At 39.8% G+C, this 13,540-nt stretch overlaps 1 protein-coding gene across 1 annotated transcript in view; it reads right to left on the minus strand.

The window, feature by feature from the left end:
* Positions 1-13,540, minus strand: part of LOC134538839 (dual oxidase) — a 231,596-nt gene that overhangs the window by 146,989 nt on the left and 71,067 nt on the right. The window contains exon 2 of the mRNA XM_063380380.1: positions 7,250-7,330. Coding sequence (XP_063236450.1) covers positions 7,250-7,330 — 81 coding nt within the window. The remainder of the gene's footprint in view (positions 1-7,249; positions 7,331-13,540) is intronic.

Here is a 13,540-nt window from a genome sequence, read left to right on the forward strand (position 1 = left end):
CAAGTGAAAATAGCATACAATTATACATGGATAAGTCTACAAAAAGTTAATAAATAAGAAGAAATAAACATGCAGTACATGAATTGCAAACGTTTCCTATATTTTCAGTCATTGGCGGCAGATATACTTCACATCCACAGGAAAAATGCTTAAAAAATTAAAGAAAATATAACATTACCACCTTTAACTATAAACTTTTGTAAGCGGTTTGAAAACAGATTTATTATTTTAGATGTGTTTACCTGGGATATTTAAACCAATTCTAATTGGACTGGGAAAAAAGGGACTTTTAGGGACCATTTGTCTAAAAAAGGGACTTTTAGGAACCAAGCTCAAAAATAGGAACTTTTAGGGTAAATAGGGACCTGTTGAGACCACGGTGCTACAGTGTTTTAACTTCCAGCTACTCTCGGGATCTTTTAGCGAAATATAGCATGTCCCTGGGCATCACCCAAGGAAGAAAAAAAACAACTGCTCGTACGTGGCCTAGTTTGCTATTTGAGGTGTACACGAGTAGAGAGTTTCCGCCGACACCTGAGTCACGTGTCACGGACTCACAGTCGACGTCGCTGCCTCGCCCCTCTCAGCTAGCAGGTTCTCCAGTTGCAGGGGAGTCCCACGCTGCTATACTGCCCCGACACGGCCCCGTGGCTTAGTGGAGCACTCCCCCCCTTCCCACCCCTTCCATGCTTGTGTTCCTGATGCGCGAAGGACATAGCCCTTCTAGCTCCACTACATCTGCGTGTTTTATTTCTTTTAACACCTCCTACGGACCTAAGCGGATTTAGTGAGTTCCAGGCGTGTGAACGCATAGCCCCGACTCCCACGCCCTGTTACATGTTTCATTTTTTCTTTTCATAATTTTTTTAAAGTTATACTTAGGGGCAGGTGTTCTTCGCGAATGAATCTGATCGCTGGTTAGACTGCAAAAAGTTATGTCCGCGTTAGCGATTGTTTCCTTGCAATTGGCTGCTGTCTGCGAGAGAAGCCATTGCCCTTAATTGACCGGGCCAGTCAGAACGTGTTGGCTTCCGCAATGAACGATTATGATTTGTGGACCGACAGTAAACATGCAACGGAAAGAAACGCAACCAATCACGGAACACAGACGATGCTACAGTGTTTTAACACAGAGCTGGTCTATAAATCTTTTTGCGAAAACTACATGGCCATAGTTATACTTCTTTACGCGCGCAGTGAAAAAAAAAGACTAGAGTGACTTTCTACGATGCGCGCGCACCACGCAACAAAATTTTCACAGGATGAATAAAAGGCTACATGAAAATAAAAATTATCAATGCTTTTAAACCTTATAATTTAGTGATTCATACTGAAAACTGGTCCATAAAACTGGTGACATAGATTGTGTTTATAAACTTGTTCTAGTGTATTTTCAAGTTTGTTTATATAAGTGATTTTATTTTCCCGTATGCATTACAAATTATTAATTATTTCATTAAAATTTAATAAAATATAAAATTAATAAATTAAAATAAATATTAAAAGCATAATTATTGGTTTTCATGATTAATTAAATTTATCTCAATTATTCTACTAAATTATATAATTAACTAGCTGCCCGACCCGGCTTCGCACGGCTATACTAATGGAAAAAGAATTATGCCACATCTCCCATTTACAGTAATGGTAAATAATAAAAAATTCCGTGAAAATTTATTACAATGCTGTATAATGTACCGATGGTTTCCCGACTCGTGCACGCAACATAAAACTGATGTACCCGTACTTCGCTACGGCAGTCTACATGCAGATCACTCTTGCGCCGCTCATTATACATGCCCCTCCTTGTGGGTACGCCACTGCCGCGCGATGCCCGTTGCCATGGAGACGCAGAAGGCATGAACAATTGAAAATCCTGTTCTCATGCAGACAAAGTACCCACTGTTTCCTGGTTTTAACCACCCATGGGATCTAATTTTCGGAAAATGTCATCCTGCGTAACATAAGGAACATTACTGTGAAGTTTCAAGTCTGTAAAATATATATACTTGAAAAAAAAGGGCAATTTTTGATATTTAAAGTACCCGCAAAATTTCAACGGTGATGAGGACTGCACTAACAATGAAATAGTCGTTGCCATGGAGACGAATGAAGCATCAACAATGCTACAGCCGTTGCCATGGTGATTTCCTACCAAAAACTGGAAATAAAAAAAAATTTAGGGGTGGACTACCCCTAACATTTAGGGGGATGAAAAATAGATGTTGGCCGATTCTCATAGATACCGGATAAGCACAAAAAATTTCATCAAAATCGGTCAAGCCGTTTCGGAGGAGTATGGCAACGAAAACTGTGACACGAGAATTTTATATATAAGATTTAAACACGTGTTTGCATTAATATTGAATACTTAAAATTAATTTAATTTTTTTAAATTTCATTGAATTTTTACTTTATCGACCGTATTTAAAGTATCACTCCAGTCAGTTTATTATTTTTTTTCTATAAATTAGTTGCATGCAAAAGTAAAGTTAGTTTTTTTATTACGCCAAGTTAGTATAACTTGTAACGCGCGTACACAAGTACACGCGCCCATTTTTTTTTGTCTTTGGTTCTAGAACTATTCCTGCACTTTTTACCACATATCTCTTGCATTAATTTATCGATCTGTAATTCTGCCACCACAAGTTAAATATGCAGTGCCGTCTGCAGAGGAAAACCTCTATGAACGTCGTTACGTCAGCGGAGGAGACTTCAATGAGACTCCAGCATCAGTAAAGACCACCGGAGACTTGCTGACTTCTTCCGAGCATCAAAGTCATCAATGTTGGAAGAAAATTCTCGAACCGTAATGATGCTTGACGACATGAGATGAGTAGAGACCGGAAAAATTCGCGAATTCAATGATCTGTAGGATAGACTCCATGATCCCGTATATGCCCGGGAAAATGCTACCTGCTCATTGGCTACTGACTCGTGATACCTGTTAACTGGGACGCTAGTGATTCGATACTTCTTTTGTTAGAGGTTTTTCATTGGCCGAGGGTCATTCAGCTAAACTGTTTCCCAATCACTGATGCGGTAAAAAGGCAAACGTTTTTGGATTCTAGCCTATCGCGAAATGAATCCGCGAATTCTTCCGGTCTCTAGAGATGAGAGAAATGCCAGAAGAATTCATCAAGCAGTAAACGTAGTGAGCAGCTTGCAAGACACGATGACATGCTATGACGTTTTGAAGACAAGCAAAAGCCGTGCTGGGCGACAGAGAGTAAAGATAAATGCCAGCTATGAAATGTCACGAAAACTTTCGTGGCACTATGCTGCTCTTGGAGTAGCCTTAGTTAATAATATCATGCCAAAATTCAAGACAAGACATAAAATGCAAGACAGCATCGTGCTAAATTTACATCAGTAATATATACCTTCGATGATAGAAGTGACAAGTTAATTTCGTAACCAAAATAATGGGTAATACCGAGCCTTAAAAGATATTATACTCGTCAAACACGTTTTACTTTTTTTTATTGCCACAGCTTGCAGTGCAGATGTGTTATCCACGTTTATAGCTCGACAAACCACACAAGATCTATCTTTATACCCGTAATTCAGACATTCGTCGACTGAGTCAGCTCACTTGGAATAACCGATGTTTTCTTCTCGGGCTTCACTCCGCCGTCTTTTATAAATACCGGTCGATGACGGCGTATAAAAAGTCTTGTGTTAAAGCAAGCCCAACGCGACTACCGGCTTGGTTACGGAAACACATCTTCCCATTCAAGGACACGATAGGCAGAGTAAATAAAGCTTTCTAAAGCTTCGTTGACATGAAGTCACTTCCGAATTTAGTCGGGACTTACTCATTATAATACACACTCTATTCGTACGCTGGAGACGTTCCTAGGTGGGGTGTATTCAAATATATGTTTTAACTATCATTATGATTTTGTAGTTTTTTAAAATAAAATCAATACGTTCACGCTGAGTAATAATTCAGTTTGTTGCACATTTTCCGCTTGCTTTTACAAATGTGAAAAAAAAACTGATAAAGATAAAAAAAATTATCGAAAAAATTTGTCTCTCTGTTAGGTTAAGGGTATTAATAAGCTTGTCGGGATTCAACTTGATGGGCTCAGATATTCATGTCCGACATATTTCCTGAAATTTGTATTATCGGGAAATGCAACTTCTTTGGTGTAAGCATTAATCCATACTTGGAAATGAGAATGTATTTTTATAGAGAATAAATTCTAAACAAGTGACTTATCGTGCGATCATGTCGATCTTAATTTACTTCATGTGTACACAATTTTCCTGTCAGAAAAAATAATAATCCATTGTTATGATGATAATAATAATAATGTGATAATACAAGCTCTTGCAATAATGCTAACCATAGTCAGATATTTAATTTCATATTTTCTGTTGATAATTTGGGTGGGTACCTCTTAAAGATTTTTTTTTCCCCTTTTGAAGTGTGCGGTATCTAACAAAATATGAGCTATAATAGCCTCTAGGAGACTTATATATTGCTACATTACTGTAGGTAGTTTACAAGATCAATAAAAAATCCTATTTCCCGTTTTTTTACAGCTTGAATCTTCGCTGCGTCCCCTTCCAACCCACACACACAAACACAAGTTATGAGTAAAATCCCAATGTTTTCCTATCAGAATCTTGAATTTTAACCAGTAAGAGACCTCGAATCCATACCTTCAATCGTAATCTAGGTCTCAAGAATTAAAAATAATATAACAAGAAATAAAAAAATACTTATGTGTTAAAAAATTCAATCATTTAAATGCTTGTTGTAACAACGAATATTCCTTAATAAATTCATATTGTAGTTTTACTGACAAAACTGACAGAATTACATAATAAAAGTACAATATCTTGATTTTCAATTCTTACAAATACAAGAGATTTGATGGAATTCGAGAGTTAGAGGATTCGAAAGGCTCAAAACTAATACATTTATACAAACAAATATATTTTAGTGATGGCTCTAATCCACTTGTTGAATTCAACGAATTTCGTAATCGGTTCCTAAGAGTGCCTCGAAACCAAATCTAGATTTTAAGAAGCAGGAAGAAAATATTTTCTGAGAAAAAATATCAAAAATTGAAATTTAGCACATTTTTAAAAATAAAAAATATATACACAGGGTGAGTCTAAATGCGACCGAAAGTAAAACAATATTCTGAAAAAATATTAAAATATTGTGGTAGAAAGTGCTCCCCAACGCTGGTATGTGTTTTTTTTTTTTTTAAGAGAGAGCTGAACAACATTTTTACTGTAAATTATATAGAATGTATTTAAGATTGAATACAGAGCAACTGGATCATGTTCTACAACTGTCACGAGTTTTGAGTCTGTATCACAATTATTTCTTGGAAAAGACTTGGAATAACACCTTTATTTTTCACATATATTTTCGACGTGTTATTTCATTTAAATAATTATTCTTCCTCAACGAAGTTAATTTGTGTTACGTAACTACTGTGAAAAACACAAAATTATATTTTCATCTATATTGTCACCGTAATGTGCCTTTTAATTTATAAACATACATAATTTCAAAAATTTTGTGCAGAATGTTTATAAATTTCACCAAAGTAGGTTAACTTGTTAAATAAGTGATTCAAGATCATAAACTCAAATTCAAAGAGAACAAATGACTTCTTGCAACAACGCGAGACATCGACGCAGCCGAACGGTAACTCCGATGCGCCTGTACGTAGGCAGTCGTAACAACACCCTTGCAAGATGAGTAGCATAACGTTTAGGGTAACATAACTTCCAGCCAAAAATGTGTATGTTATTTTTAGAGACCGGAAAAATTCGCGGATTCCTTTCGCGATAGGCTAGAATCCAAAAACGTTTGCCTTTTTACCGCATCAGTGATTGGGCAACAGTTTATCTGAATGACACCCGGCCAACGAAAAACCTTTAACAAAAGAAGTATCGAATCACTAGCGTCCCAGTTAACAGTTATCACGAGTCAGTAGCCAATGTGCAGATGTCATTTTCCCGCATGCATAGAGGATCATGGAGTCTATCCTACAGGTCATCTAATCGCGAATTTTTCCGGTCTCTAGTTATTTTGTATTTACTCTCGTGTACCAGTCAGAGACCGGCACAGAAAAAGGGATGATACCAGCCAATGCATACTTTAAGAGATTCACTTGTTAATAAGTGTTAACTACAACTAGCCAATTATCCACCATCTCATGACTTATAATAAACAGATTCCCCGTTTACTTTAAGAGTTTTAATGATCTGGACTTTCCTGTGACAAATTAAAAATATTCAATCCCTTACCCGGGAATCGAACTAAGTAGGCCAAAAACTGGCGTGCATCCAACTGCTTTACGGAATCCGGCAGCACAACCCCGATTTCAGTCCGGATATTAGATATTAAAAAAAATATTGTTATTTGATGAAGTGTGACAAACATTAAATGGCACAAAACTATCCCTAAGTAGACATGAAGTTGTCACAAAAGTAGGTATGAAGTTGTCACTCAAGAAGAAAAAAAAGGTTTTCACTAGAGTAGATATAGTAACTCAAGTAGACACGAAGTTGTCACAAGAGTAGGCATATAGTTGGCACTCAAGAAGTAGACATGTATCTGCCACTCAAGTATTCATGAAGTTGTCACAAGAGTAGGTATTAAGTGGACACTCAAGCACATATAAAATTTTCACAAAAGTAGGTATTAAGTTATCACTGAAGTAGTAAACCTGTAGCTGTCACTCTAGTAGACATGTAGTTATCACTCAAGTAGACATTAAGTTTTCACAATAGTAAATATGAAGTTGTCACTTAAGTAGTAGACATGTGGTTGTCAAAAGAACAGGTATGAAGTTTCCACTCAAGAAGTAGGCATGTAGCTGTCACTCAATCAGACATGTAGTGGTCACTCAAGAAGTAGACATGTAGCGGTCACTCAAGAAGTAGACATGTAGCGGTCACTCAAGAAGTAGACATGTAGCGGTCACTCAAGAAGTAGACATGTAGCGGTCACTCAAGAAGTAGACATGTAGCGGTCACTCAAGAAGTAGACATGTAGCGGTCACTCAAGAAGTAGACATGTAGCGGTCACTCAAGAAGTAGACATGTAGCGGTCACTCAAGAAGTAGACATGTAGCGGTCACTCAAGAAGTAGACATGTAGCGGTCACTCAAGAAGTAGACATGTAGCGGTCACTCAAGAAGTAGACATGTAGCGGTCACTCAAGAAGTAGACATGTAGCGGTCACTCAAGAAGTAGACATGTAGCGGTCACTCACCGACGGAGCCCCAGTCCGGGTGAGCCAGGTTGTTGAACCAGCCATCGTATCGCTGCTTCTCCGTGAAGCTGAACTGCCGCTCTGAAACAACAAGCCTGGCTTCAGCGTCGGGCGTAGCAATGTGACTACACGGAGGCACGACAACCTCGCCAATCATTTCAATTGCGAAGTAGTACCGGAAAACACGGGGCTGTTTAAGAGAGCCTAAGGCCCAGGACAAAATCACATCTGAGTACATAATTCTAACAATATCAGCTTCATAATATTAAAATACATTTTTTTTTTCGAAACGCGTACAACACATTTTTACAAGAATAAAAATTTCTGAAGTAAAAAATATTTAAATAAGAGTCAACGTGGAAATACCAGGTTTTATATATTTTTTTAACTAAATGAATACATTCTGTATCAAAATGTTGAATACTATTATACAGTGAAGACACACTGTTGTTGTTGTTATTTCTTTCGTGTAGAGCATCTAAAATAATTGATATAATATTTAGAGTTTTACCTTAAAAAGTGAGGTCGGAGATCTAAGCTGACCAACGACATATTTGACCATACTGGTCTGGTTCTGAGCCCATAACAAAAAAGGCACAATCAGCATGAACCAATCATGAACAAACCCGGTCAAAATTACGAAACGCCTATGTTTAAAGACCAGAAAAATTTCGCGGATTCATTTCGGGATGGACTGGAGTTCGAATACATGTATCTTTACGTTGCTTTTTCCATTGGATCACTCTTCATCCGAACGCCTCTGGGCCAATGAGAATCCCTTAACCAAAGAAGTAACGAACCCCAGGCAAACCAGATGAGACGATTAACAAGTCAGAAACCAATAAACTGGTATTATTTGCCAGAGTGTACAGAGAACTGCGCAGTCCATCCTGAAGGTCTTCGATACCGTGATTTTTTTTCCAGTCTCTACCTATGATTAGGGGCATGCATATTTCGCGAAAAGATTCTGAGACTAGCTGAAAGTTAAAACACTGTAGCACCCTCTGTGTTTCGTGATTGTGTGGGTTTCTGTCAGGTACATTACAGAACCAATCACATTGATTCAGTGCGGAAGCCACCCGAGTGTGGCTCCTCAGTGGCTCGGTCAAATAAGGCAACGACACTTCTCTCGCAGACGGCCGCCAGTCACAAGGAAGAAACCTGCTGGTGCGGGTATACTTTGTTGCAGTCTAACAGGCGTTCTAATGTTTTCGCGAAAAATGCCTGCTCCTACCGATGACGTATGACAAGGGGCTTACATTTTTCACGAAAACGTCTCAACGCACATTAGACTGCATAAAATTATCCCTCCGAGAATAGTTTCCTCATGGTGATTGGATGCTCTCTGTAAGAGAAGTGAATTGCCTTATTTGGCTGGGCCATTCAGGACTCGCTTGTTTTCACAATGGAAGGCGGGGATTGTGTGCCTACAGTGGACACGTACCTAGAGAAACTCAAACAATTAGGAAAGACAGCAATGTTTTGCCCCACAGTTAGTCTCGATACGTTATCTCTGGGCCAATGAGAAACACCCGACCAAAGCTGTATCGAATCACAGGCTGCTACGCTGGGACGTCTCACAAGACAGCAGCCAATGAATGGGTCACATTTGACCGAGTGTAACTATGGAGTTCATCCTGCAGGTCATTGAACGCGCGAATTTTCCGGTCCCTAGCGATACGTTATCGCTAGAGACTGGAAAAATTCGCGGGTTCAATGACCTCTAGGATAGACTTCACGACCCTCTATAAACTAGAACAAATTGCACCTGCTCATTGGATAATGACTCGGTAACACGTGTTAGCTGGGATGCTTGTGATTTGATACTTCTTTTGTTGAAGGTTTTTCACTGGCTTAGAGTCCTTCAGGTAAACGGTGGTCCACCACTGACTCATAATGAAGGTGAACGATTTTGGAGTCTAGCCTACAACGAAATGAATCCGCGAATTTTTCCGGTCTCTAGTTATCGCAAAACAAAAATACGTGCCCCTGTCTACGGCTGGAGACAGGAAAAAAAATCGCGGATACATTTCGTGATAATATGAAAGTCGACTTCCTTTATTTTTGTGTTGAGTAGTATAGGAATGGGCATCCGGGCGCAGGCTTCAGGCTGAGGTGCCGAGGTGCCGGTCCACCATCTTGGATTTGTGACGTCACGGCGGCAAAAATGCCTCAAAATTCCTCAAAAATGACTCAAAATGACTCAAAATTTCCCATTTTAAGAAAAAATTTCCCGTTTCGAGGGAAAATTTCCCGTTTTATTCCTCAAAAATCCCAACGGCTAGAAATGTCCTGATAGAGGCTTAAGCATCCTTAACTCAAGCCTCAGTTAAGCCTCTATCAGGATGTGACCTTGACCCTTGACCTTGACCTCGACGGCCATTTTGGATCCGCCATTTTGGATGACGTCATTTCGTTTTCTAGAAAATTCCGGCGATGTGTTTTCCGCCATATTGGATGATGACGTCACCGTTGCAATTTCCGTTACGGCCGCCATATTTAACTTTTTTATTTATTATCCGATTTTAATGAAATTTTTTTTAAAAATTATAAAAAAAATTAATTTAATAAAATTTTAATAAAATATTTATAAAAAATATACTTTTACGACACGGAGGTCAGAGTCCTCGGTTCAAACCCGACGAGTGCAAAAAAATAAAAATGGCGACCGATCCTTCCCCCGCGGTGGCTGCAGGCATACTGACTCCCTCCACTTTTTTTTCAAAGCATATATATATCGTCAGGTAGTATGACGTCATGTCCGCCATCTTGTCTTCGATGCTGGAAGCCATCATCATTGTATCGTCGGCGAGAGTGCGCTGACGCCATGTTAGTTTAGTTCTTATCCGCTAGAGTACAGTAATCATTTATTATTGCTGTGACACCCGACATATTGTCATTTGGCCGCCATCTTGAAAATCCGTAATTATTTAGCTAGAAATTCGGGAAAAGTTCCAATATTCATTAAATAAATCACTCATTAATTTACATATTGATTCGATCGATTCCCGTCCACGGATCGATACCCGAACGATGCAATAATGTTTAATTTGATGTAAAAAATAATAATTTCATTATTCCATGTTCAACATTCTTAAAGAGACATTAAAACCTTTACTGTCATCATCATCCTATAAGCCACCAACACCAACATATTGGTAATTCATAATTTTAATGCTAGAGATTCGGGAAAAAGTTCAGATATCATTAAATAAATTTCCAATCAATGTAATGATTAATTAGATCGACTTAGGTCCTTGGTACGATTCTGGACGATGAAAGAAATATCAATTTAACACAATAGTAACAGGTTCGAGGAATTAAACACCACAAGTTCTTTCACAAACATAATATTAATTACATAATTTCTATTCTACTACAGGATCACTTACGAAAGCCAGCAAATTTACAATCATTTAGTTCCGCAGCGGTGTGAAATGACTAATTCTTAGCTCCAATCGATTATGTTCTGTCTAATATCATCAAGAAAAGTACAAATGTCCTTCAACTCACCGAACGTATTTAGATAATAATAGTCTTTCAACGTTCCACGAAATGCAGACTGCGCCAAGTAGAATCCATTATCGTTTACTTGTAATGCACCGAACACAGTCTTAGGTTTAGTTCCATGTCCAGACGTCATAGCAATCGGTTTCTGCACATCTGTTTTTTTGCTTGTACGCTCACGAGTCTCCAATCTAAAGCGAGGAGTCGAAATGTTGACAGGTAGTTCAGCAGGAGCACAGACTCCACCTTTACATTTTTTTCGCATGATGTCGCAAACTATCAATTCGAGTAAACCATTTAAGGCACTCATCACAGCGAAACTTCATTCGAGAAGGATTCTTCGTGCATTTGCTCCGCTCATGTCTTCGTGCATCATGGGAAAATGCGAACGACGTATCACAGTAGCTGCAAGGATACCGTGGTGATGAAGACGAGCCTTTCAGACCTGATCCAGATACAGGCGTTGCAACAGTAGTACCATTTCCCGGCATACTCTTATGCACATCGATGCATCGTTGTTGCGCCGAAACCTTTACTTTCTGCCGCACAGCAGGACCTTTGCATGCCTTCATGTGCGTTTTCATATTATCTTTTCTGGCAAACTGCTTATGACATTTCTCACAAACAAACATTTTACGATATAGGTTCTTGGCACATTCGCTCCTCTCGTGTCGTCGAGCATTGCTGCTGTTTGAGAAAATCTTGTCACAGTAACAACACCGATGTTCGTTAGTTGTTGTCGATTCGGCATCCATTGAAGCCTCCATCGAGGACGAAACGAAGTTCGTCGAGTTTTCCTGCACAGCCAGCACTACCGGCATTAAAGTCTCTTCTGCTGGTAGTATCGCGTCTGATGAAGTCTCCTCCAGTGTTGTCGCCGTGGTTGTCAACGGAATCTGCTCCTTCTCCGTCGTAGCTGTCGTCATGGTTCCCGTAGTCGATGGTACATCCTCCATCGAGTTCGACGTTAAAGTCGGTAAAGATGCCATCGAAGTCTCAAGAACAGGCAATTACACGACTTATGCACCAGAAGAAACAAACTAGGTGATCCGTACACCGTCGACGGCAGTAACAAACCGAGCGTCCTGCTGTCTAGGACTCGCTTATATACATGCACCGGATGGAATAATACGCTAGTCAAATCAAGAACAATTTATTATAATACTAGAGTCAAAACAACATTAAACAAATAGAAGCACCATCAACAAAAAAAGGCAGCACATTTGGAAGCACCGACAACGAAAAAGGCAGCACCATCATCGAAAAGGCCACACATTTGTCATTGGCTCCAATATTCATTGGCTCCAATATTCATTGGTTCCATCAGTCTATTGATTCTATCAGTCTAGTGACTCCAACAGTCATTGACACCAACAGCCTTTTTCTTCATCAGCTCCAATGATATTTGGCTAGAATGCTACGAGTCTAAGAGACTATGAGGCTACAATTCTACGAGTGTACAAGACTCCTCCAACTACCTTCAAGTGTATAAAGCTCCAAATGCTCCAACAGCTCCAACACGCAATGTACGCAATGTACGCGCAATACATGCAATTTACACACAGGAAACGGAACGTTCACACAGTACACACAGGAAACGGAACGTACACACAGTACACACAGGAAACGGAACGTACACACAGTACGCACAGGAAACGGAACGTACACACAGTACACACAGGAAACGGAACGTACACACAGTACACACAGGAAACGGAACGTACACACAGTACACACACAGGAAACGGAACGTACACACAGTACACACAGGAAACGGAACGTACACACAGTACACACACAGGAAACGGAACGTACACACAGTACACACAGGAAACGGAACGTACACACAGTACACACAGGAAACGGAACGTACACACAGTACACACAGGAAACGGAACGTACACACAGTACACACAGGAAACGGAACGTACACACAATGACTACACTTCGTTCGCGCAGTATAAGCATTTAATGAGAACGAAGCACGTTTGGACGGAAATTCTATAAAACGAAAGCTCATTTAACGAAAAGGAGGCGCATTCTCTCGTTCATTCAACTTGGTAGGATGCAATCGTCAATGATAAGTTAGGATATAATCTCTCCAACAGTCTATGAATCCAACAGTTTATTTTTCCATTAGCCATTGACTCCAACAGTCATTGACTCCAACAGTCATTGGCTCCAACAGTCATTGCCTCCAACAGCTCCAAATGGCTCCAAATGCTCCAAACGACCTCCAAATGCTTGACAGCTCCAAATGACTCCAAATGCTCCAAACGGCCTCCAAATGACTCCAACAGCCTCCAAATGCTTAACACATCTCCAAATGGCTCCAAATGCTCCAAACGGTCTCCAAATGCTTGACAGCTCCAAATGTCTCCAGCAGCTCCAAATGCTCCAAATGGCTCCAACAGCTCCAACAGCTCCAAATGGCTCCAACAGCTCAAAATGCTCCAAACGGTCTCCAAATGGCTCCAACAGCCTCCAAATGCTTAACTCAGCTCCAAATGGCTCCAAATGTCCCAAACGGCCTTCAAATGCTTGACAGCTCCAAATGCTCCAAATGGCTCCAACAGCTCCAAAAGGCTCCAAATGCTTCAAAAGACTCCAAATGCTCCAACAGCTCCAAATGGCTCCAAATGGCTCCATCAGCTCCAACAGCTCCAAAAAAAAAAGGCTCCAAATGCTCCAACAGCCTCCAAATGCTTAACACAGCGCCAGATGCTTCAAAAGGCTCCAATTATCGCATCTGTCTTCGTCGGCATTTTCTCTTTTGCTCCCACT

Source organism: Bacillus rossius, chromosome 14, assembly GCF_032445375.1.
Source record: "Bacillus rossius redtenbacheri isolate Brsri chromosome 14, Brsri_v3, whole genome shotgun sequence".
Lineage (NCBI taxonomy): Eukaryota > Metazoa > Arthropoda > Insecta > Phasmatodea > Bacillidae > Bacillus > Bacillus rossius.